General features: G+C 42.3%; 1 protein-coding gene across 1 annotated transcript in view; it reads left to right on the forward strand.

Annotated features, from left to right (window-relative positions):
- TMEM178B (transmembrane protein 178B) overlaps positions 1-22,850 on the forward strand; it is a 187,264-nt gene extending 164,414 nt beyond the window's left edge. Inside the window, exons 3-4 of the mRNA XM_056482649.1 lie at positions 4,956-5,093; positions 22,600-22,850. Of these exons, the coding sequence (XP_056338624.1) occupies positions 4,956-5,093; positions 22,600-22,850 (389 nt within the window). The remainder of the gene's footprint in view (positions 1-4,955; positions 5,094-22,599) is intronic.
- Positions 22,851-24,081: the final 1,231 nt, after the last annotated feature.

Here is a 24,081-nt window from a genome sequence, read left to right on the forward strand (position 1 = left end):
TCCTGTGATTTCCTTTTCCATTTTCTCATTTGTTGGGACACCTCAGGAAAGAGCTGTGTTGTACCCAGAATGTTTTCTAAGCTGTTGTAGATATTCTGGATACAGACTTTGGGTACTTGGTCCCTGCAGACCTTCCACTGTTAGGAGAAGGAAGGAGGCACGTGTAGGATGGACTATCTGAAATGCAATTTGCAGCAATATTGCACTTTCTGAGGGTCTGGTAGCAAGCACTGTAGTTTGATTTGTCAGCAAACACTTGAACAAGCAGTTCTGAAAGCAAAAGCAGTGCTGTGTGGTTCAAGGGCTGTCCAGAAATCCTGCTAATACAGATTTAATTACACACCCTCCACAAAGTTTTCATGGAGCTGGGGGCATGTTGACTATTCTTGACTTTGTTTCCCAATCTTTCAGAACACTCTCTCCTTCCTCTATGTGTTTTGAGATAAGAAATCTCTAGTTTTTTGGAGGTATTGTTAAATTCTGTGGAAAGGAATGTAGATATCAACAGGAAGACTCAGCCCTTGCTTTAGAAAGATGACTTGCAATTTCAAGGAAGAGAATGGAACATGAGAAGTCAAAAAGGCATATCAAAATTTTTGAAATACAAAGCTGAATCAGAGCATGTTCTGTTTGCAGCTGCTGGGGTGTGAAACTTCTTCCATAATGTGATAACCAGCATGAATTACTTTATTGCTCATTACAGATACAGATATCAGAGGGAAAGAAAGGGCAGGAGCATTTGCAAACTGACAGAGAGAACCTTCCATCACCTGTTGCTTGGAAATAAATTACTCTTAATCAGCTTTTCTGCCTTTCTTTGCCTTCAGGAAACCTATAGAGTTAAGAAAACTAAAATGCTTTTAGGAAATGCATGTTGGTTTATGAGAATCTTTCTGTATTTTAAGGATGTTGTCTAAAATACTAATGTTTCTCTTTTCACAAAACTTGCGGCTTTCAAATTTATCATTTCAGCTTCCATCATGGGACTTGGATTCCTCCATTCTTTGTCCCTTCTCCAGTGTTTTCAGTCAAGAAGTTTGTTGTTTCCAACCTACAACATGACACCTGTATTCCTTACTTGGTGATCCTCATTGCTTTAGAGTCAGGATTTAGTTTCCTGCCTTTTACATGCAGCAGCAGCTGTAGGAGTGCTAGATATGAAAAGAAGATACACACTCATAGCTTTCAGTCAACATCAAAAAGAAAAAGGGATGAAGAAGGAGTTTCTAAAAAATTTGTGGAAGGGTAATATTGTATTTTCACCCACAAGTGATGTTGGTATCTCTGTCCCCATAGTAAATCATTGAAACTGGTAGTCATACAGGCAAAGCATTAAAAATTGACTTCTATATTATAAGTCATAGAATAAGCAATGCAATACATGCCTTACTTTCACCTCATAGCTACATTTCTAAAGGTTTGGTTTGCTAGGTGGTGGAGAAGGGGAATTCAGTGTCCCTGCAATCTGTGCACTGTGTTACAGTGTGAGGACCTGGGATGGGAACCCAGGAGAGGAACAGCTAAGCAGTGCACAAGAATGCACTGAGATGGGTTTGTCTGCTGCTGCAGCTCCCATTTGGCTGTATAAAATTCAACAATGCATTTTGCTGGCATAGTCACTCCTTCAGTTGCTTGGTGCTGTTGTGCCATGACCCTGAGATCCTGTTACTCACAGAGGTTTTCAAAAAGTGAAAGAATGTAGAGAACTATTAATTTCATAGTCTAAAAATAAATAAAAGCAATTTCAGGAAAATGAACCAAGCTCAAACATCATAAAGTGGTGTTTCATGACAGCATGACCCTTTTTACCTTTGCAGGATGCACTCGGGAAGGGTCTTAGCAGTGCCAATCAAACTCAGACAAAACCCCATCAATTTGCACTGATGAGCTATTGTTTATTTATATGTCATCCCTCCACCCTAAATTAGCAGAACAAATTTAGATATTGCCTTGAATACACAATGCAAATCTTTGCTTTTCTTCTGTCCTTCCCATGTCAAGCACCACACCAACAAACAGCAATCATAAAAAAACCCATTAATAGGGATTGAGTCTAGGGAATATGGGCTCCTATTCCTCTAAATAGCCTGGGGGTGATGATTCATTTTCATCCATTGAGTGCTTTTCCACAAAAGAATCACTTTGAATAGACTTGGTCCCAGCCAGCTTCATGTGGGCTCTGCCAGGTGAGGAGTGCCAGGAATTTGCTGTTGGATAAGTGCAGGCTGTTATTGAAACCAACTTTACAACCCCCTTTCCTTGCTGTTTGCAAGGACTCCCTTCAAGAAACGTTATGGAAGGACAAAAGACAAATAGATTTAAATAGACAAGAAAATTTATATTTTTGTTTGTTTCAGATAATCCCTAGTGGATGGACTTGTGAGGAGCAGATTTACAACTGGCCTAAGCAGTGGCAATCTTAAACTAAGCTCATTGAATTTGAGAGAACTAAGAGTTCATGAAGAAGTTCAGTTTGGATGTTGCTGTGTTAGAAAGGGAATTTCAGGCTCTATCAGCAAAAGAGGTTGAGGGAAACAAATATAAAAATCTGGCCTAGAAATCTTGGTCCTGCTTCTGTAAGTCTTCTGCTTATTGGCAAAATTCACACAGATTTTAGCAGGATAAACACCATTCCTGTGTTCCCCATACATGATGTGGGGATGCTTGTGGTCCATTCTGGGGCCTTTGAAAATTGAAAAATCCATCAGCCAAGCATTGGGGTAGATGTGAGGGTTCTGGACATCTGGCAGCTGAATGAAGCAATTGAAGCTGAGCTCATCAGAAGCAGGTTGTTAGGGTATGTTTCCACTAGGACAGGCAAATAGTCTTACTTGGAGTCAGCAGCCACAAGTTAAATTGCAGGGGGTTTGTAGGGCTGACACAAAGAGCTGTGCAGCACCTTGGAGAGGTGGGCTGTGCTGCTATGGAAGATGATATAGAAAACAGCAAATAGTTTATGTTCTCATTTCCAAACTGAGCCCAGGCCCTCATGGACTGAAAAAGTAGGAAGACATTTAGCCATCAAAGATGCTTACTAACACTTGCTGCTTGTTTTGGAAAGCACTCTGAGAAATTCCCAAGGAACAGAGACATTGCCTGGGGGGAGTAGTATAAGTTTCTGCAGAAATGCTTTTTTCCTCTGTACTAGAGCTCCTTGAACATACTCAAATGTGGTGGGACAGTCACAAAACCTAAGATAAAAGTACTTATTTTAAGATGTGTGTCTTGTTAAAGGGGCCTGGTTACTGGTTATATTTATGTTGTCAGAAAAACCCCTTGGAAAATCAGTGGCAATCCACAGAAAGGAGTTGCAGCTTCAAGGGAGGGGTTGTGTTCTGCAACTTGTTCTTGCATACAAGATGCTAAAATTAACATGGACCTGAGTAAAATGCCTTCAAGTCACTCTGTCCCAGCAAACCTACAGGCTGTGTGGACATTTAGCATCCTGGATATGCTTTTATAAACCTCTGATGATGGTGATTTATCACTCTTCACAAAATTCATTGAATCTGCACTGTGGGTATTGCTGGTCTTTTATCCACAGTGGGAAAAGCATAAAAAAATAACAGAAACTGAGAAACAGTCAAAGGCCAGCCAAGGAGAAAAGCTGCCACAGAGACTGGTGGATGATTCACAGTTTTCAAATCTCTCTCCTCTGTCATAAGCATTCTGTTTGCTGGGAAAAAAAAAAAAAAAAAAAAAAAAAAGTAAAATCATTGCTGTGCAAAAAAAAAAAGAGGGTTTCAAAAAGGAAACAAATGTTTAGAGAGTTGACTTGGCTGGAATTTTCTCTGTACATATACTCTTGACATATCAGTGCTTAAACTTTTTATGCATGCATTAAGGGGGGACAGGGAATAATCAAATGTTAGTGAAGATGCCCCCATCTGTTTCATTATCTGAGGGTGTGAAGATGCTCTTTGGATCACATAGTCCTTGCTCTTTCAGTTGCCAGGTGGTCTCACTGCCCAGACTTCACATCCAAACCAACTGTGAAGGATTTTTTTTTTCCCCAGCACATGCAGGAACAGGGTTCCTATCCTTTTTGCAGAAGGCAAATATGCAACATAGCTGGGTCTTTATTTAAGGATTCCCATCATAAGGACTTGGGGACCCTTTTCCTTTATTTATGAAATTAATTCAGGTCAGTCCCTGTCACCCACATCAGATGTACTCAGCCCCCACTTGAAGAGTAAAAATGTTTTGCTCCAGTGCCCTGCCCTCCTCGTACTCTTAGTGCTCAAGTGGAAAAAGTCCTCACCAAAAATCATCTGTAAGGTGACCATGTAGGTACAGGAGAGGACAGTGATGTGTATCTGAGTGCCTTTGATGGTGTCTGACACCAGAGCATCCTGCAGGTGTCCTGCCTGCTCTGGAGGAGCAGTGTTTCACTGCTGCCTCCTCTGGATGCCCAACTTACACCTGGGGCTGTGGCCCAGAGGGGCTCAGGGACCTGCCCAAGGTCACACAGAGGGGCAGAGCTGAGGTGAATCCTCTGTCATGTCTGTGCTGGCACAAAGCAGAGAAACTGCTTGGCTGATCAGTTGGAGCAGGGACATCCTTTGGATGCTGGGAAGTAATGGACAAAGATGGGGAAGCAGGATGTGAAGGTGCTGTGCTAGTGCCCAGGGACTGGAGTTTTTGGCACAGCCTTGCACTGAGGCCATTTCACAGCTTCCAGCTCTGAGCAGGCTGTCACAAGTCACTTGAGTGCATCTGCTCTGAGCTTCATTGTGTGTAGAACAGTCACCTGCTCTCCCTTCCCCAGCCCAGGCTAGTGACTTAATTTATGGTTTGTCCTCGCTCTGGATCACCCTTCCTTAAATCATCCCATCCACCACCCACTGCAGTCCTTGCACATCAGCAGCCTTTGGATTTAGAGTGTTCTGACCCCCTGCTGGTGCTGGTTTGTCCCTGCTCCCTCTGATGGTGTTTCTGTCTCCTCCCCACTGCAGATCTGCGCAGGATGACAGCTGGTTTCATGGGCATGGCTGTGGCCATCATCCTCTTTGGATGGATCATTGGCGTGCTGGGGTGCTGCTGGGATCGAGGCCTTATGCAGTATGTGGCAGGGCTTCTCTTCCTCATGGGAGGTAAGGATGGTGCTTTTGGAATAAATGCATTTTTCTCCTTGTTAGAGTTTTCCCCCTTTCCTCACTTTCCTTTTCTAAGTCGCTGAAAATGTGTTTTCAGAGTTGTTTTACTTGATCTGGACTTGGTTTCGTGCTGAGCTCTTTCTGGTGCACAGCAAGGATCACCCAGCCATAGTTACATGTAACTTCCATCACAAAACTTGTCTGGAGTGTCTGTAACTCATGGTGGTAGAAGGGTAACCTGAATTTTTTAATACAGTACTCCCTCGTTGGAAGAATCCAAAGATTATGCAGATGTTATTCCCACCACTATCCTATTTCACAGAAGGGCACTTTGATATCTAGAAACTGTGCTGAGAGTTATAATCTATATTTATTACTCATCAGTTGTTCTTGAGTAGAATGTAACCTTTGGTTTATATTTCTCTTTGCTGTACCTATGAAGAGCATTCTCTGTTTTCCATTTCCCACTCCACATATACTTTCTTATAGACTTCTCTCTGTAGGAACAACTCAATCCAGCAGCCCTTTCTGCTTGTACTTGCCTTTCTCAAATATGGATGAGAAGGACCATTCCTTAACAAGGTCTAATCAATGCCTTCTATAAGTGGTGTGATGGTTTCCCTCCCCTGCTGGTAATGCCTTGCCTGAAGCATTTTGTGGTTGTATTTGCTTTTTTTCATGCTGCATCCCACTGGAGATGTGCCCACAGCCATCCTGCAGTTGGGTGAGACATGCAGACCTTTCTCCACCTTTGTACTTTCCTGCTGATGCTCTCCCAATTTACAGCAAAGGTTTTGTTTAGTATTCCCCAGGTACATGCCCTGACACTCTGTGCTTTTGAACTTCTTCCCATTCCTGCTACACCAGCCCTCAAGGTCATCCAAAATTTCCCATGTCGTGTACCAGCCTTCCTTACTACAGATGCCATCCAAATTTCTGGTGGCAGCAAATTTCAAGGCACAGTTACTTGAAATGAAGGGTGTGAGAGTCAAGTCCCAAACACAGTGCTGGGTGAATATCTCAAAGTGAACACCACTACAATTCTTTTTTTTCTTTGCTGGTGATTTCTGTTTAGCTGGGCTTTTGCCCTACAGGCAGACCATTGCTTCAGTGCATTTTATCATCTGTTTATCTATACTGTGGTGTGACACAGAGCAGTGTGTGACATAGAGGAAAGGTTCTTAGTCCCAGAAGAGGAGTTAAGTGCTGGAGTAACAAGTATTTTTGTTCTAGTGATGTTGTGCTGGTGACATTAGACACATCAGTTCTCTCTGTCCCCACAAACACATTTGAAATCTGCTAGGACCTTGTGCAAGCACAACTGGTCTTAGTGGGGATGTCTGTAAATGGTTTGTTGTGGGTGTCAAAACATTGTAAGTGATGGCTTGCCAGATGAGCTTGGTGTTTTCTTACTTATTTAAAAGCTTAGTTTGCACAGGGGCCAGTTGGCTCTGATCTGCTCAGATATCTGCATGATATTTAACTTACTACAGCAGATTAAAACATGTAGAGTATACTAAATAAATACAGAAAACTTAAATTTATTAGAAACTAGCTATGTCTTGTTTACTATCCAGAAGTTATCATTATTTATGTCTTGGTTTCCAGTGCAGCTGCAGAGATTACCTTTTGGCTCAGTGTTATTTGTGAGTGATTTGAAAGATGACTGATAAAATTTTCAAGTGAAAAGAGATTCAGTTGTAAGCATGTGTAGTGGAATGGGTCACTGACAGCTTGCAAAGCCATCTTTTGGTGTGCTCAAACACATTTCAGTGGAGGTAGAGCCAAGGTCAGGAACTGGGAGCATCCCCATGGAACAAGCTGCTCCCTCTCAGAGAGCAGTGGCTCTGAAAAGGTCTCTGGAATCGAGGATGCTGAGATCATCCAGCTGCACAGGAGCTCTCAGTGCAGTGCAGCTGCTGAGTGTGTTATTTTTTATGGAATATGCAATGAGACTGTGAGGTGGGGTTATCTCTAGGCTAAGCAAAGCTATTTCTGGACTTCCTAATCAGGTGTCAGTGCTAAAGGAGGATGTGGAAAGAATGGAAGAGGTTTGAGGAAGGGCTATAAAAATGACTTGTGGTTTGAAAAACAAGAAAAAGACAGCATGCCACAAAAAGCCAATTGTTTGAAACTGTTTAACAGAAGGTTTATAATTGACTTGAACACAGAGTGGAAGTACCTATGCAGTGAGAAGCCATCTGATAGTAACATGCTATTTGCATAGACAAAATAATAACCAGATCCAGCAGTTGGAACCCAAAACTAATTGAAATGAGAGGCACCAGATTATTTTATCTGCCAAATTCTGTCAAGATGTGTAATATTATAAATAAAGATGTGCTGGGAGGAGATCAAACTTATTTTCTGCTTCAGTGCAGACACGTGGATCAGTATTACCCAAAGGTTACTCTCTCTCTTGTTCTGCACAAGTCAATAACAACTGCTATACTGATTTCTTTAAACAGCAAATGGGCATAAAGTAACATCTACAAACTGAAGCAGTCAGTTAATAAAATACACAACTAGAGCCATCTAATCTACAAGTCAGTAGCTATCAATGTTTTCAGACTGTCATGTGTTACACAGTCATTTCTTTTACAGCCAATGAGTCTTAATTTAAACTTCTTATGGCTGGACAGTGTTTGAATACAAAACTGTCTCTTCTGTCATGCCATAAATGCTGTCAGCATATTACTGTACTGTTTCTTAAAAAGCATGGAGCCAGAGTGACTCTTAGTTTTGCCTAACTCTTTATCAGGTCCAGTAATCAGAAAACTGCTTTGGAAATCTAACCTTCCTTTCCATTTCCAACACCATTTGTCTTGGCTATGTTTGCAGCATTTGTTCAGGTTTTTATTTCTAGACAAATAGCTCTTTTGCAATGCATAAACATTGCCAGTTTAACACATCCATGGGGTTTATCCCTTATTGCTCCCAGTTCTTTGAACAGGAAATCTCAGCAGAGCACTGAGAAGTGTGCTGTAATAATCTAATAAGACCAGACGTGGTTTGCTTGGACCTCTGGTTCTTTATTATATTTACCAAACAGTCCTCTTGCTAACCCATGTGGCAGTGCCTCATAAGAACTTGCTTTACTTTGCATGATCTAATTTCTCAAGCAAATTGCTGAAAAAAAGTCATTTACGAAATGCAGGCCACTGTTTGCTCTTTAGCTCATCCGGAATCCAGGACATGTAAACTGTGATTTAGAGTCTGATTTACACTGCTATTCTGCATGTTTTGTAACAAGCTAAAATTTATTAATAATTCATCTTTTCTGTTTTGTCCAAGTGTATCTGTATCAACAGCAATCACAGCTCCCTTATGGCTTCCATAGCTCTTTTCCATAATTTTTAGTAATTTTTTACAATTTATACTTGGATTCCTTATCTTGAACAACAGTATTTCCCTGACTACAGTAGGATATTTTTTAGTCCCTCATCTTCTACAGAGCCAGATGGATATTGTAAATTATGTTTGGGACTTTTTATCTCATTTTGCTTGATGCTACTGTTGCACAGCCTCCTGTACCCGGAATTACACTATCTGTTGTCACTACATTCCAAGTATTGTCAATATCATTTTACCCTGCAAGGTGGGAGAGTTTCCCTTTTTGAGAGTTTCTCCATCTGGAATTGTGCTCTTAAATTTCACTGTGATTAGTTCATTTTATTCATCTTACTTAAGACTGTTTAATTCTATTACAGAAGTGGGTCACACTCAAATTATACATGACTCCAAGCACATCCTCTTGCAGGTTCTTGTGTTTTCTCTTCATGCAAATTACCAAAAATCTGTGCACCAGTAAAAGCTCCAACCAGTGATTTTTTTAATTTCATAACAATTTCTGGAACCTTAGGAGCATCTGTAACACTATTTCCAAATGTCAGAGTCCTGTGGCAAGCTTGATATTTTCATGCTCATAAATTACCTAGTCTAACAGGAATTCAGCTAAAAATCTACTTGAGGAAATGAATGTGGAATATTTTATAAATTGTGTTTTGACCAAAGCAAATGTATTTGCACCAAAGCCATGCCTTTGCTTTTTCAAGTCTGGATGTGGCCACCTCACAGTTCCCAGGAAACTGTGCTCACATATTCTGGCTTTGAGCAGTCCTTTTGAATGTATTCAAATCCTTGACTTGCCTGGGTTTATTATCACAGCAAACCTGTCAACTCTTTTGGTTGGTGCCTTCACTCTGTCAACATCTAATTTAGCCAATATTGTCAAGGTCAAATGGCAGTTTTAGTTCCAGCTCCAAAGAGCTGAGATGATACCAAGTGGCAAACTGGTAACTCTGCCAGGGCAAATTCCATTTTGGATTCTCCAGGAATCCCTCCTTCCAGTTCTCTGTCAAGTTGTGAATATTTCCTGTATCATGATCAGTGAACAGGTTTCTCTACATGCTCTCCAGCACATTCATCCATAGGATTTTCTTGTTTCAGCCTCTCAGATTCTGCATGACTGCAAACCCAAGCTCACCACATTTTCTCTTACTGTTCTTGCTGTATAAAATCATCTTATAAAGACAATCTCTGATAGCCTGATGCTTTCCCAGGTCAGCTGATTTCAGTCAGCTGTTTTGAAGCATCATGTGGCTTGCATTATTTCTAATTTGAGGGCAGGGCTGACTTCATACCTAAATGCTTCAAAGCCCTTTTCCTCCTCATCAGTGCCTGCTGTTGGGAAGGTGGGGTGGCTGCCTCCTGGTGGCATGATCCAGTGTCTTGGCAGTGATTTCACCCTCCCCTCCCTGCCTCCTGCACCTCCCTGCTGAACTGCTGTCTGTTGTCCCAGCTGGAAATACAAAATGGCACTTCCAATATCATCTTCTGGTACTCACTTCAGCACACAATTATCCCTGGCCAAAGCTACATCACTTGCCTTTGTAAATGTATTAAAAGGCTGACAAAGAATGACGTTTTATCACCCTTATCAGAGCTCTGTCCTTCAGCTGCACATCCATGTATTTTCCTCTTGCAAGTCTGTAATTTGTTCTGAGAACACATTTCAGTGAAATAGTTAGGGGTTTTTACTCCATGCCTAACAAGGCAGCCCTTCAGGGAGAGACTTCTGCATTGTCTTATTTTGTTCCAAATTCACTGCAAATGAATGCAATAAATCATCTCTGCACTTGTTTACTGTTTCACCTGTTCTCCTCACTCTTATCAGGGCTCTGCCAGTTTTGTCTTGTGACACACACTTGAGGATGACTTTAGGGTTTTTTCCCTATTTGCTAACAATTTCCTTAGAGAAGCATGTAATTTTACTAGCCTTGCAAATATCCATTATTCTTTGCAAAGTTAAGTGAGTTTCTTGCTGTAACCTTGCTTTGAGCCAATTAGAAATTTTACCATTAATAATTCAGTCTCTAATTAGTCTATTTGGAAATTATTCCAGCTGTTAAATGCCCTCATATGTGATTTAGCTTCACCATGCAGATCTGTAATAAAATGATCTGGAGTCTCATATAGCAGCTCATTTCTTGTCTTTGCCTAGTGATATTTTTTCATGAGGTACTGGGCTTGGAGCTTTTTTGGGAGTCTGAAACTTGCTTTTCTACTGGCACTGAAAGGCCTGGAAGTCATGTTGTCACATATAGTAGTAGTATGGAGTTCTTCTGGCCTGATTTTTTGTTCTGGCATTTCCTTTCAAAAGCATCAGGAATTTCTTTCATCCTCTGCTCCTCTCTCCTTGCCAGTGATGATCTGCCATTCTGGGGGTTTCAAGTGCCATTTGCCAGTTCCACTTTTGCCACTGATTTGGGTTTCTTCTGCCTCCTCTAGGAGTGCTGCAGAGACATTACTCTTTGTAGCCCATCCATACTCAGAGGACCTAGGTCAGGGGTAGAAAAGCTTCAAATCTCTCCTACAGCAGAGGTGATCACCTATCCTTTCCAATTCTGGCTGCTGCTGAATAGATAAGCAGGCAGGAAATATGTGTGAGAGGGAATAAAAAATTAAGTTATGCAGGTGTGCTGGCATAATGTAATGCTTTATTTCAGATATGCAAGAGAGAATGTTTATTAAAGAAATAAAGAAAACCCCACTTATGTATAAGTGTGTTCTCTTTTTTTCAGTTTTAAACTAGGGAGAAATAGCTTTTAATAAGTAATTTCCAGGCTTCTCAGAAATACTTTCAAAATGGGAGGCATCTGTGTATTTGCAACCATGGATCCTTACCAGCTGTTGAGTCATTTGAGTCTCAAATTTAACTCACTGTACTTTGAAAATAGCACGTAACAATAGAAAATAAGTGTTTATTCTACACAGCTGTGGTCCTGCCATCTCAAAATAATCATTCCACTGCTGAATAATTTAAGAAAAATGCAGCAAGTGTAAGGCAAAGCTCTGATATCTCCTAGGCAGTTATGAAGTACCTTCATAGTGGCTGCCAAGGGGAAGCAAAGAGAAAGATAAACAAAAGGAGAAAGTAAGAGCCATTCTTCAGAATTCATTGGGAAATATGATATGTCCCACAGGGCACCTAGGATTTCTATTTTTCATTAATAATCAAGGTCTCTACCCATTCTTCAAAATGTTTACTTGTGGTGACATGATCAACCACAACACTGAATATGAAAGGTATTTCCTGTGATCATATCTATATTTTTCATTTATACAACATTTTTCTTTGGAAGTTCAGTTTCTTGTGCTTCTTCCAAAGAAAAGGAATAGTTTTATAAAGTTTGTATGAATTATTTTTTCCCTATGGAAAAGCAAGTGTAAATGCACTCATGTTTGCACAAGCATGTGATCTTTAGAAGAACCAAGATCTGCAGCAAGTTACTGAAATGTGAACTGTGAAGCTTGGGATAAATACAGTTTTCACATTTTGGCCACTTTGAAGAGTATTTATAATTCGAAAAAAGTTGGAAGACTGGAAAAAAAAGATATACCAATCATGTTTTACTCCTCTGGGAGGTACTACATTAATGATGACTGCAGAGGAGCTTAAAAATAGGAAAAACTCCCTACAGACCACTGTGAGAACTTATTTATGTGGATTGACCTCCAGATGGAGACAAAGGCTGGTTTGTATAAAGAGATGCCATAAATGGGTTGTGAAAATCTTGGAGACAACTTCAGCACAACAAAATTATTCCCCCTCTGCCTCCCCCACCACACACGTGGACACTCCAGCTCCTGCTTGGCTTTTGGTTAAATTTTGCATTATGCTCTAAAGTGATTTAAGGCTTTGAGTTGGAACAAGCTGGAGTTAATGTACAGCATTAATAGGCTTTAAATGTTTAAACCTCTCAAAGGCTCTTGATTGTTTAAAACCCTCATGCACAAGAGAAAGGGGTTGTGGAAGGCAGAAAAGGAGCTGATGAGGGTCTTTGTGGACCTGTGAGGAGAAGCAGAGGCTTTGTGCACATCAGGAATGTAACAAGGTCAGGAGCATTCATATTCAGCAAACAAGAGTCAAGCTGTTTCTAAAAATGTCCTTTTTCAGCACTCTTAAGGATTTGTCCCTCTTTATGGGGAGTGGCCAAGGAAACTGGGGTTCTTCACTCAGGCTTTATTCTACAACTCCCTAACAGGAAATTGTAGCTGTGAAGGGTTTGTCTCTTCTCCAAGTAACAAGAGATACAACAAGAGGAAATGGCCTCAAATTGTGCCAGGGAAGCTTTAGATTGGATGATAGGAAAATCCTCTGCACCAAAGGGTGGTCAAGCATTGGAGCAGGCTGCCCAGAGAAGGGGTCACCATCCCTGGAGGCATTCAAGAGATGTGTGGATGGGGCACTTAGGAACATGGTTTAGTGCTGGATTTGGCAGTGCTGGGTTGGTAGCTGGGGCTTAATGATCTTAGAGATCTTTTCCAACCCAAGTAATCCTGTGATTCCTTTAAAGCATCTCTCCCTGCACAGTTTATGGTCTCTGGCAGGCCAGGTTGAAGGTCATGTTCCTTGGTCCCATTTTAGGCCAGGATTCTGGAGCTTTTCTTTCCTTATGTCTTTCAAAACCAGGATACTGTAGGTACATGTCCAGACACTTATGTATGGATATGGGTTCCCTGTACACAGACATGTCTGATATGGGGGTAGAGCTGGAAGAGCTCCTTCATCCAGACCACTGAACCATTAGGAATCAGCCTTTAGCAGCTGCTACCACTTGCCTTTTGAATGCTATCTAATTTCCTGCTTTCACTCTAAAAATAAATATTTAGGAAAGCACCCAGGCAGACATACATCCCCTTTGTCATCTTTTGGGGTTAATACAATGCCAAGATGGCCTGTTGAGCATTTCCCAGCTGGAAAGAAGTTGCTCAGCTCAAAAGGCAGAGCTGGGGGTCTGTTACATCTTTACTTCCAGTGCTGCTCTCTGGTGCACCAACAACACATTTTGCATTTATTCATTTATGCTGGCACTCATTTTGAAAAGGAAATAGGAGACTCTCTGGAAATATGAAGGATCACCCACTTTCACAATACAGACATCTGTGTGTCACTGCATATCAGGAACTGAAATACTCTTTTATAATTTCTTGTTATAATACTTCTCAAGGGGAATCATAACTCTCATTTGCAGCATAAGTTCAAATGCAGAGTTATATCTTTTGTCTCACAGAATATTATTTTTCACTAGATGCAATTTTTTTCAGTACCTTGGGAATATATCTGATTCTCTAGGTGAATACTGGCACACATGGCATTGAAATGTTAAGACCTAAGAGTTAACATCTCCTTAAGAAGACAGGGGGGGGATATTGATGTGTTTTTTTGCAAGTCAATAACACAACTGTAGTGCAGAGTGTAATCATTTAGAAGTATTGTTCTTTGGGGCTTTTTTTCCTCCTGGAAGGAAAGGCTCAACAAGAGAATTCATTGTCAACTCCATAGCATTTGATCTCCATGGAAACATTATCAGCTGACTTCAAAGTCAACCTTCAAATGTGTTGTGGGTTGGTTTTTTTTTTTTTCTGTGGCTTGTTTCTGATGCTCCTGGATGTGCATTTGCAGGCTGTGGGGGAAGAAATCCCAACACAATTCCACCAGCCTTGTACCTGATCATGGCAGGGCACTGGCACTTAGGAGAGGAAGAGAAAAAGCTTCTTTAATGAGTTGCAGAGATCTTATAGTCTGGAGCAAAAGACAGGGCAAGCAGTGTATGCACACCTCTAAACTCATTGTTTTCCTGTCCTAGCTCAAATCTGTCTCCCTGAACTTGGTGTGCAGTAAATTAAGGAGTCAGCTCTGTCTGGCTTTTCATCAAGAAGAACTGTTGATATTCCTCTGTGTGTTCATTTTAAGTCAGCTACACTGACTTGTAATTTCTCCCTCACCAGGATGGGAGGTACTGGCAGAAGCATCAGTACCTTCTAAAGTTACCAAAACAGACAACTTGGTGCAGTCTGTGAAGGACATGCAATCAAGTTGCTTCTCAGGGATGTCAGTAGGTCTTTGTGGGGCTGACAGAAGGAAAAATAAGTAGAAATAAACCAGAGGAGACAGAGTCTGTAGAAATACAAAAGACTTTCCCACCCACAGCCCTGGAAAACAAGTTCTGTGAGTTTTAAAATTCAGAGTTTGTCCCATATCCTTTAGTAATGTCACTAGGTCTTTGATCTCTTGCTGGCTTCTGAATTCCAATGGCAAGATGCACCAAAGCCAAAGGAAGACAAGGAAAACAAAACTGGCATTTATTATTGGCTTGGTATTCTTAAAAGGAAATTTTTCTGAGTTGTTTGCATGCCTGGCATAAAAGAGGAAAGACTGCTCACACAACAGAAGGAAGATTAATACTGGCATGATTTGCTAGACAGAAAGAAAACCTCACAGAGGGAATGGGGAAGAAATTTCTGTATGGAAGATCTTTTTGTTTGTTAAATGCAGAGGCTGAAGCAAGATTTAGATTCACTTTCTTGGCTCCTCAGGTTGTCGTCTTAGAAAACAACATTCCCCTTGGGCAAGTCACTGCCACACTTTCTTGGTCTAATCTGCCTGAACAGAGTCCAACTGGACACTGGAACTGCATTTAAAAAGCACCTAGACTTGGAAGAAACTATAAATGAGTAGGGCCTTCCTAATTTCTGCCCAATCTGGCTCTTCCAGGGCATAGAGATCAGTCATGCCCATGTTCTTGTGTGGGCTACAGAGGATGACCAGGTATTTCCCCTGCAACAGGAAAGGAGATTTCAGCATGACCCTTTAGGGCTGTACAGGGTCAGTCTAGTTTGTTGCCTGCAAGAATTTATGTGGATGATGTAAACTTCATAGGAGTGCCCTGCACTGGGTGGTTCTTGTTGGCCAGACAAAATTGCATTTTATCTTGGTTTCTGACTTTTCTATCTCAGTAACTGGATCAGGACATTTAGAAATGATTTTTCTGTTCCTAACAGGTCAACTCAGGGAAACAGTAGTAGAGCCCAGAGACTTTTGCAGTAAAGATCCTGAAAGTTGCACAAGTGAAGAGTCCTTTGGTCACTGGACAGAAACAAATGGGTTGGCTTTTCTTCAGCACCTAAAGGGGGAAATATCCAAATCAGGCAGCTGCCACCATCACCCCAAGCTCCCAATGGCTTCTTTTAGTACTGCCTTCAGCAAACAAAAGGATTAAAAAGGCATGTGACTAGCTATCCTTTTAGACCTGAAAGTATTCTCTCTGGAAGTATTTATAGTGGCACACAGCAGGCAATATGGAAGAAGGCTGTGTTGAATTTACTTGTGCTGTCCCTGTTCTCCATTCTCACTTTTCTTGAAGAACATCTATCATTGGACATTTCAGCAAGTTAGGATTTCCTGGAAAAGAAAGATTACATGAATCCTCTGAGATTCTTTCTGAGAGATGTCCAATTTTTTGACTGGAAGAAAATGGTCTTCCATACTTAGAGGTGTAATGACCTCACTACTAAAAGACCAGATGCAGTGTGGTGCTCAGATCCCTCATGCCACAGAACATGTCCTGTGACAAGGCAAACCCAACCTGACTCCACAAGTTTCCCTTTAGCTCTGACAAATGCCCAGGGGGGGAAGCACCTGCCTAAGGTACAGCTTGGTACTAAATTATGTGTCATCATCTGAGGTGTGATGGAGTCTCTTGAGTGTGTTCAGACCTCCAGTGTCTCTTTCTGTTTAATCTTTTGGCCCCTGCCTGGGTCATGCTGTGAGCTCCACACCTGCCAGAAGCCTCTGCATGTTGCCAAGTAGGGTGTTTGCCAGCACATGGATGGCATAATTTTTCTAACCTTGAATTAGAATTTTTCTTCATTTTGACACTGAGGTCCTTTCTTTCCTTTCTGCTCCAGTAAAATCAGAACAACACCACAGTACTACAAGTGGTGCAGTTTTTGCTGTGTCCTGTGTTGTGGCTGCAAGTTCATGACCCATTATGTTTGCTTAATGGCTGTAATCAGCCCACTTTATTATTGCTGGGTTATTTGGTTGGGTCATAGGAATCACCATTGCTGAAGTGCTCAGTTTATTCACTGAGGCTTTGATCTGAAAGCTTTCTTCTCTCCCTAGTCCATCAGACCATTGTGCTTTCAGCCAAGCAGTGCTGCTTTTGCCTTACTTGCCAACTCAGAGCTTCAGAGTGGTTGCTCATTGCTGCAGCTCACAGCTGTGGCTGTGCACAGCAGGGGCTCCCTCCCTGTGCAGCCCCAAGCCCCGAGGGAAATGGAAATGTCACCATCAAATCTGCCCTGTGGAACATGGACTGACACTATGGACAGCACAGCAAACTGGAGTTCAGCTGCTCTAACATCTCCCCTGTATATGAAATGCTGATTTACACAGGTCTAAGCATTAAGTGTTTGGGGCTGTGGCTGAGGACACATAATCCTGTGGTGCCAGGAGACATTACAGCTTGTGCAGCAGCAGTCCCTGGGCAGGCACTCAGGGCAGGGGACACAGCAGGCTCACAGCTCTGGTGAGCACTGGGCACCTCTGGCACCTTGGGAGGCAGCAGGTCAAAGGCCAAATGCAAACCACGTTCTCAGAGTGGCTGTAATGCAGTATCACAACAGATCCTGCAGTTTATCTGGTCCATGGAATAAGATAAAAATGCATTAAGCCCCAAGCCAGGTGGGGATGTAATCTTACAAGGACACCTCAGTAAATCTCCATCACCCAGTCAGATTTATCCTTCCATCTCTGCTTTTTTCATAAGGGCAATTTTCCAGTAAACCCCTCTCTATTCTGCAGCCTGCTGGTGATGCTGCAAGCTGCTTCTGCTGGAACAGCACATAATTAAGCAATAATTTATATTCTGTGCGTGTGTGCACAGAGCAATAAAGTGTTCTCAAGAACTGCTGCTGCTGAGGCATTTAATCCATGCACAGAAGGAGTTTACTGCAAAGCTGCTCCCTCCCTCCAAAAGGCTTTTGTCATCCCTGTGCTGGGAGGGAATTCTCTGTATTCTTTAATAATTTCATTTGATTGGGGTATAATTTAAATAGTTAATGCCACACACTCCACTTTAGAATCAGCCATAATTTTATTTGTTTGTTTGATGTACCTTGAAAATAGTAAAAGCTAGTAGGGCAGAGAGAAAGTAAAGATAATGTTTCATTTGTGAGATTTTTTTTTCCCTCCCATAGCCCTGTAATAAAAGAAAGTGATGATAATTAAGTAAACAGCTCTCCTTTCAAAGACATCAGTGGCCACAAAAAGCTACTAGAAATACTTTAAAAGGCAGAGATTTACATTTATTTGAAAACTGCATGGTTTCAAAGGGCATCTTAAAATCCATACCTTTGCTGTTCTCTTTTTATCTACTAATTTGTAAGTAATACTTGACATTTTTATGTGTTTTAAAAAATAACAGAAGGCAAGAAGAAACAGTTTTTGGGCTTGTTTACTTTGTACATCTGACAGCACAGTTTGTGAGAAATTTCTATCTGCTGTGGGGGAAAGGGAGGGAACATCATTCTGTCAGATGCCAAGGAAGTGATTTCCACATCATGAGACAAATGATATGTAAGAGGAGGGTCTCAGAGGTGGGCTTGGTGCCCAGATCATTTTAATTACTGGCTTTTTGGATTTCCCTTGCCTTCAAATTTGTAATGTCTCCTTCAGGTTCCAGTCAGACACCTCATCCCTGATAATAAGGACAAGGGTGTTTAGATGAAGCTCCCACCAGCAAGGTCTGTTTCTGCTCTAGCACCACAAAAGTTCCCCTTCATCTGCAGTGCATCTAAGAAAGGCACCAGCTCTTGTCACAAACCACCACAGGCCCTGGGAAATCCCTCAAGCTCTATCACTCTGGAAGTCCAGCCAGGTCTGTGGGTGAAGGATGTGGCTGCTGACATGGTTCAAGGGGATACTAGCATCAGGGAAAATTCAAACAGATTTGTTATGGATGATTTGAGCCTGTTTGTGTTGAAATCAGTTCACTCACAAGCAGTTTTGGTCTCCCCTGGAGGTGAGGTTTAAAAACTGTGGAGACATTGCAGACCCTCACACAGCTGGGCTGATTGGAAAGAAAGGGACATTTACAAAAAAATGAAAAGATTAATTCCTTGCAGCAGAGGCCCATGGCACTGCTTGATATAATCATGCTTGAAAACAGCTACAGCAAAAGGCTCTGACTCATAACCCACATGCTATTAGGCTTTGACCAACACTGATATTACCTTTCCCTGCCATCCCTCTTCAGATGATGCCCCTGCAGCAAGGATGGTAGGACCAGTCTTATATACATGTACAGCAAATAAGTTCATCTCTGTCCTAAAGAACCTTCTAATCTAAATGAAAGGGACACTCAGTGCAGTGTTTAATGTTATTCTGTAATATATAAGAAAGACAGGCACAAGATAACCAAGAGGTATAAATAGCTCAGGTTCTCAAACCAGTGATGATCACCAAGCCATTAGCAGGACAGGCACTGTCAGAACCAGGCCAAGATGAAAGGAGTGCTGACAAGGAGCCAGGATGGAGGTTTGACTGCATGTCAAACAGCATTTCTGTGGCACAGACACAGCTTTACATTAAATTCATCTCTCACCTGATTGAAGCATTTTGCAGTGACACATGAATTACCTGTCAAAAATCCCACTGTTGCCTTGCCTCATTCATTAGGTTTCACTTAGGAGGATGATGTGTAAATCCCAGCACCAAGAGCTTTGGTGAGTTCTGCTCCCCCAGCTGCTGAAGGAGATGTCTTTTATCTCCCTGTGCAGCCCAGGTGCCAGAGAGCTCTTACTGCCACCTGTCATTCACATTTAGTGCATCAGGGCCATGGCTGGACCACCAGCCTTCAGGTCTGGTCATCTGCTTGGACCACAGCTGTGGGGAGTGTTTTGCACAAAGAAATTCAAGTTTGCATCAGTGCAGTTTCCAGGGGATCTGGGGCATTAGTGTACATGCAGGATACTTCACTGACAGCAAAAACTTGAGAGGAAACTGCAAAGGAGTTCAGTTTGACTTCTGGGGAGAAAAATGCTCATAGGGTTGGAAATGTTCATGACTTCCTGCAGTGCTGCAGCCTCTGAAGCACCATGTCTGTAATACAGAGTGTCATGGGCAAGAGCCACAGCCTCCCTCCTCCTGCCACCTCAGCTCCATGGCTCACCTGGACTAGCAGAGGCCTCATTTCCAGAGTAACTTCAGGTTCTGCATCCCTTTTATCCATGACTCTTTCACTACAATAGCCAACAATTGTGGAATTTGCAAGGACGTTCTTTTTTGTTATGAGGTAGGAACCTTACTCAGTTTCCATCAGTAGCTTTCCTGGTGAGAGGCCAGATTAACCATAGGTGGGAACTGAACACAAGCAACACATAGGACTCATAAAATGGTCATAAAGATTTTTCTAGGTGGCACAAAATGGCATTTTTTTGAACAGTGCTAGAGAGACAGATAACTCTGTGCTGTACAAGACACCCTGCAGAAGCACAGGGGTGACAGGCTGAGGGTTGTACTCTGCCCTGTGACATTGTACATGGCAGTCATTATTTGTCATCATGGCTTAGCACATTCTCCAGAAGGGGGAAAGGCTTTTTTTAGAGAAGTCTCATGCTTGTGATTTGTTTAGCTCTCCAGTGTTGCTACTTGCTCTTCTTTGTTGTTCCTTTGTTAAGGGGCAGAATACCCCTGGCAAGGTGGAGTGCCAATATATTGGGCACTGTTCAAACACAAAGAGTAAGCAACACTCGTTGCATTGAAGAGCTTGTGATCAAAACAGCCAAGACAAAGCCTGAAAGCACAGGGAGTATTTGAAATCCAAAGTTATTTCCTTCCCTTTTGTACTTAGCAAATGCAGCTTCAGTCTGGCCACACAGATTTTTCCCACCCACCTCTCTTAACAATCTTATATTTTGAGAGAGCTGAAATTACCATGTTCTTACTAGCAAAAAAATGCCTTCCTTGTCATTTTCTAACCACAACCATTTGAAATGAGCCACAGAGCTCAGTTCAGAGCACAGAGCCTCTGAGACATCTTATTTTTTTCCCCTGATCCCACAATGTGCTAGTCATTCTGACATAGAACCCAGGAACAACTGCATTCTGGTCAAATGTCTTCATATGACTGAATAACCTAAATTACATAATAATAACCTGATTTTTGACTAATGGATTGTGGGAGGGAGATCTCCTCTTTTATCCTACTCTGTGCTTTGAAGTGGTACAGGACATCATCAAAGACAGCTCCAGAGCCTGGATCTCATGAGGCTTTTGCAAGAATCCAGATCACTGATTGCAGACTGGTGGGGTGCTGGAGGGAGGCAAGAAGGCTGTTTTGAGTGAAACAGGCATAATGCCTACTGCAGCATCTCTCTGGTCCTCGCTGGTACCCAGTGCCACTCTCATAAAATGAGTATTCATTAATATCCTGGGCCATCTGGCAGCTGTGCATGGCATTAGGGGGAGCATCTGACCTTTACAGCAGAGACTATCTACAGGTGACATTGCAAAGTGGAGAAAGGAGAAACAGACACAGCAGTGATCAGAAGAGGGAACAGAAAGAGAACCATGGCAGTGACCTCACAGCAGGCTCATGACAGAGATTTGCCTATAGATTCAATGCCTATGTGATGTTCCTACTAAGTAAAGGCAGGGGGTGTAGTGGAAAGTCCACACATTTTGGTGATGTGTGTATGTTCCTGCAAATGCTCCCAGTTTCTGAACCAAATTCCATGAGAATTTGACAAGTAATCTTACCTCTGTGTTCAGAATGGGCAGTATCAAATTAATTTATTCAATACAACTGCAACTAAAAAGATCAAAGCAGCAGAGACACAACAGCAGAAGTGTTGCAGAAGAGAAGCAGAGCCAGGGACAGGAAGGAGCAGGAAGCAAGGGCACCAGAAACAGGATCCTTCCATGGAACTAGGCTGACTGTGGCTGTTTGGAATTGTGCTGCTTTAGGGATGGGATCAGGAAGAAGAGGTTCCTCAGCAGCAGCTGTAAGAGAACAGATGCAGGATGTGCTGTGCAGCACACATCACACATTGCTGATCCATGCATGGGCAGAGGGACACAGTACTGAGTGTGTGTTTCCTGTAGCACGAGCCCTGTGGGCTGCCTTCTGTGCCCAGGGCTCTCCAGGCATTCAGAGAGGCCCACAGAGGAAAAATAAAGTGCCAACTTCATGCTGACTTGAGTCATTATGTCTTGTGGCAGGTGTGTAGCATCTGTATCTCTCCATTATTTGATGTGTGGGTGGCAATTGTGACATTTCAGGAGCTCAGAGTTTAGCTTTAGATGAAGCTGGAGGCCAAAGATCAAAATTAGACTCATCTGGGTGGAATAGGGTTCAGCCCCACCTGATATGTGTGTCTTTCCATAACACCTCCTGACAGTTATGAAGTTTGTCCTCACAGTGTTCTCAGGAAGAAATAAGAAATTAAATATTGCTGCAGAGATGGAAAACAAGACCAGGATATTTTGAAGATGTCAGCAACATGGCAGAGGGCATCTAGATTGAGACTGGAGTCATGCAGAGAGCAGAATCTGAGTTTTGTGAAGGATTTAAAGATTTTTTAAAGTTATATTTAAAATGAGACTGTATAATGAAAACTTCTGTGTTTTGATATAAGAAAAGCATGAAGAAAATCTCCCACATAAGTTCAAACATTTCAACAGAGCCAGAATATGTCAAGTATACTGTAATATTATATAAAGCCTATCACTGAAAAATCAGAATGAAACAAAAAAATTCAAGGTTATTTTCTCTCCCAAAAATATCAAAACAAAATTATTCACTCTGTATTTGTCTAAAGCAAAGTTTCAGAAAAATCAGTGGTTCCATGGTGTTGCTGTGTTCTCTCACCGCTCCGTAACCCTTCATACAGCAACACCTTGGAGCATTCTGATTCCCAAGGGAGTGCTCATAATGAAAAAGTGTTCCTGGTGAAGTTCCTCCACACAGCTCTGTTCAGCAGCAGATCAATATTCCAGGCTCTGGTGGCACTCAGTTCTTTCCTCCAGACTAAGCCACACCAACCCCATCCCTCAGGCTCTTGCACCAGCTTGCACAGGGCTATCTCCATCACTCCTCTAACTTCTCTGTGTTTGTTTTTCCTCCTTCCTCCTCCCCTCCCCGCTCTCCTGCAGGAACCTTCTGCATCATTTCACTGTGCACGTGCGTGGCTGGGATCAACTTCGAGCTGTCGCGGTACCCGCGCTACCTGTACGGACTGCCCGACGACATCAGCCACGGCTACGGCTGGTCCATGTTCTGTGCGTGGGGCGGCCTGGGGCTCACCCTCATCTCTGGCTTCTTCTGCACCCTGGCCCCCTCTGTGCAACCTGTCCCCAGGACCAACTGCCCCAAAACTAGACCTGAGAACGGGACAGTGTGCTAAAGCAAACAGAAAACGGATACACACAGAATATATATATATATATATATATATGTGCCTATGTATGCCTATACATGCATATATGTGTATATATATCTATATGTAAAATCTCAAATTAATGCCAGTGCCAAGGTAGAGCTGAGTCCAACATGGCACTCACATCTCCACTGGACTCTGTGTTGCTTCATTCTTTCTCAGAGTGATGGGAAAGCTTTTCTCTCACGTGGCTCTTCCATCCAACTCGTTACTTCAGCATCATACCTTAGAGATCAAATGAACCTAGAGTTGCACCTACCTACTGCCATTTGGGAGGGGGAACAGGGGATCCATGTGGGGAATCTGGAACCAGAATCTGTACAGGACATGGTGGGGGCAGAGGCGTGGGGGGATGACACAAAAATCGTGTCCACTGCAGCCAGAAGGGAAAATGCAAGCAGCAAGCAAAGGAACAAATGGAGCATTTGAGCCACTTCAACAAAGTACCTCCTCAAGGCCATTATCAGAAACCCACCTACGTCCCTTTTTTTTCTGAAAACAAAATGACAGAAGCCTGTCGTGTCATTGGTTTTGGGGTTTTGTTGGGTTTTTTCCCTCCTTAAAACGAAGAAAACAAAATGTACAGAACGTGTGAGGAAAAGTAGAAAAGCATTTTCTCTTTGCCTGCCAAGCTCTAGAGAGAAGCAAACAAGTGAAAAGAATAATAATAAATAATAATAATAATAATAAACATCTAAGAAAATAAACCCAGAAAACAATAAAAATCTCCAAGAGGACATCTCAGCGGACTTTCCAACAATGCGGTTTTAATCTTCCAGCTGCCTTACATCCAGGCTTACAACTGAGGCTGAACTGCCATGTCAATGCAGCAGAAGGCCTTTTGAAAATGCTGTGATACATGTGTGTATTACCTTTTCTTCCCTCTTACTTTAATTGTTTTTTTTTTAACAAAAAGAAAAGTTCCAAACCTTGCAGTGTGATCGTCCACTCAACCATCCATGCTGTGTTTGTGGCCCCAGACTGAGGCACCGCCACGGCAGAGGCGTGAGGAAAAAGCTGTCAGGGCAGAGACGTCTTCTCTGGTGGATTTCAGCAGGTTGTTTGGTTTTTTTCTGAGAGTTCAGGATGGTGGATCCAGGGGAAGACTGACCAAGGAGAAGGGAGGTGGGGAGAAGCCTGGTAGCTGGTTTTTTTTCCCAGGCGTTTGCTGGAATTGGGATTTCATCAAGTTTCCAGT

The sequence above is a fragment of the Oenanthe melanoleuca genome, chromosome 1A (assembly GCF_029582105.1).
Source record: "Oenanthe melanoleuca isolate GR-GAL-2019-014 chromosome 1A, OMel1.0, whole genome shotgun sequence".
NCBI classification, from domain to species: domain Eukaryota; kingdom Metazoa; phylum Chordata; class Aves; order Passeriformes; family Muscicapidae; genus Oenanthe; species Oenanthe melanoleuca.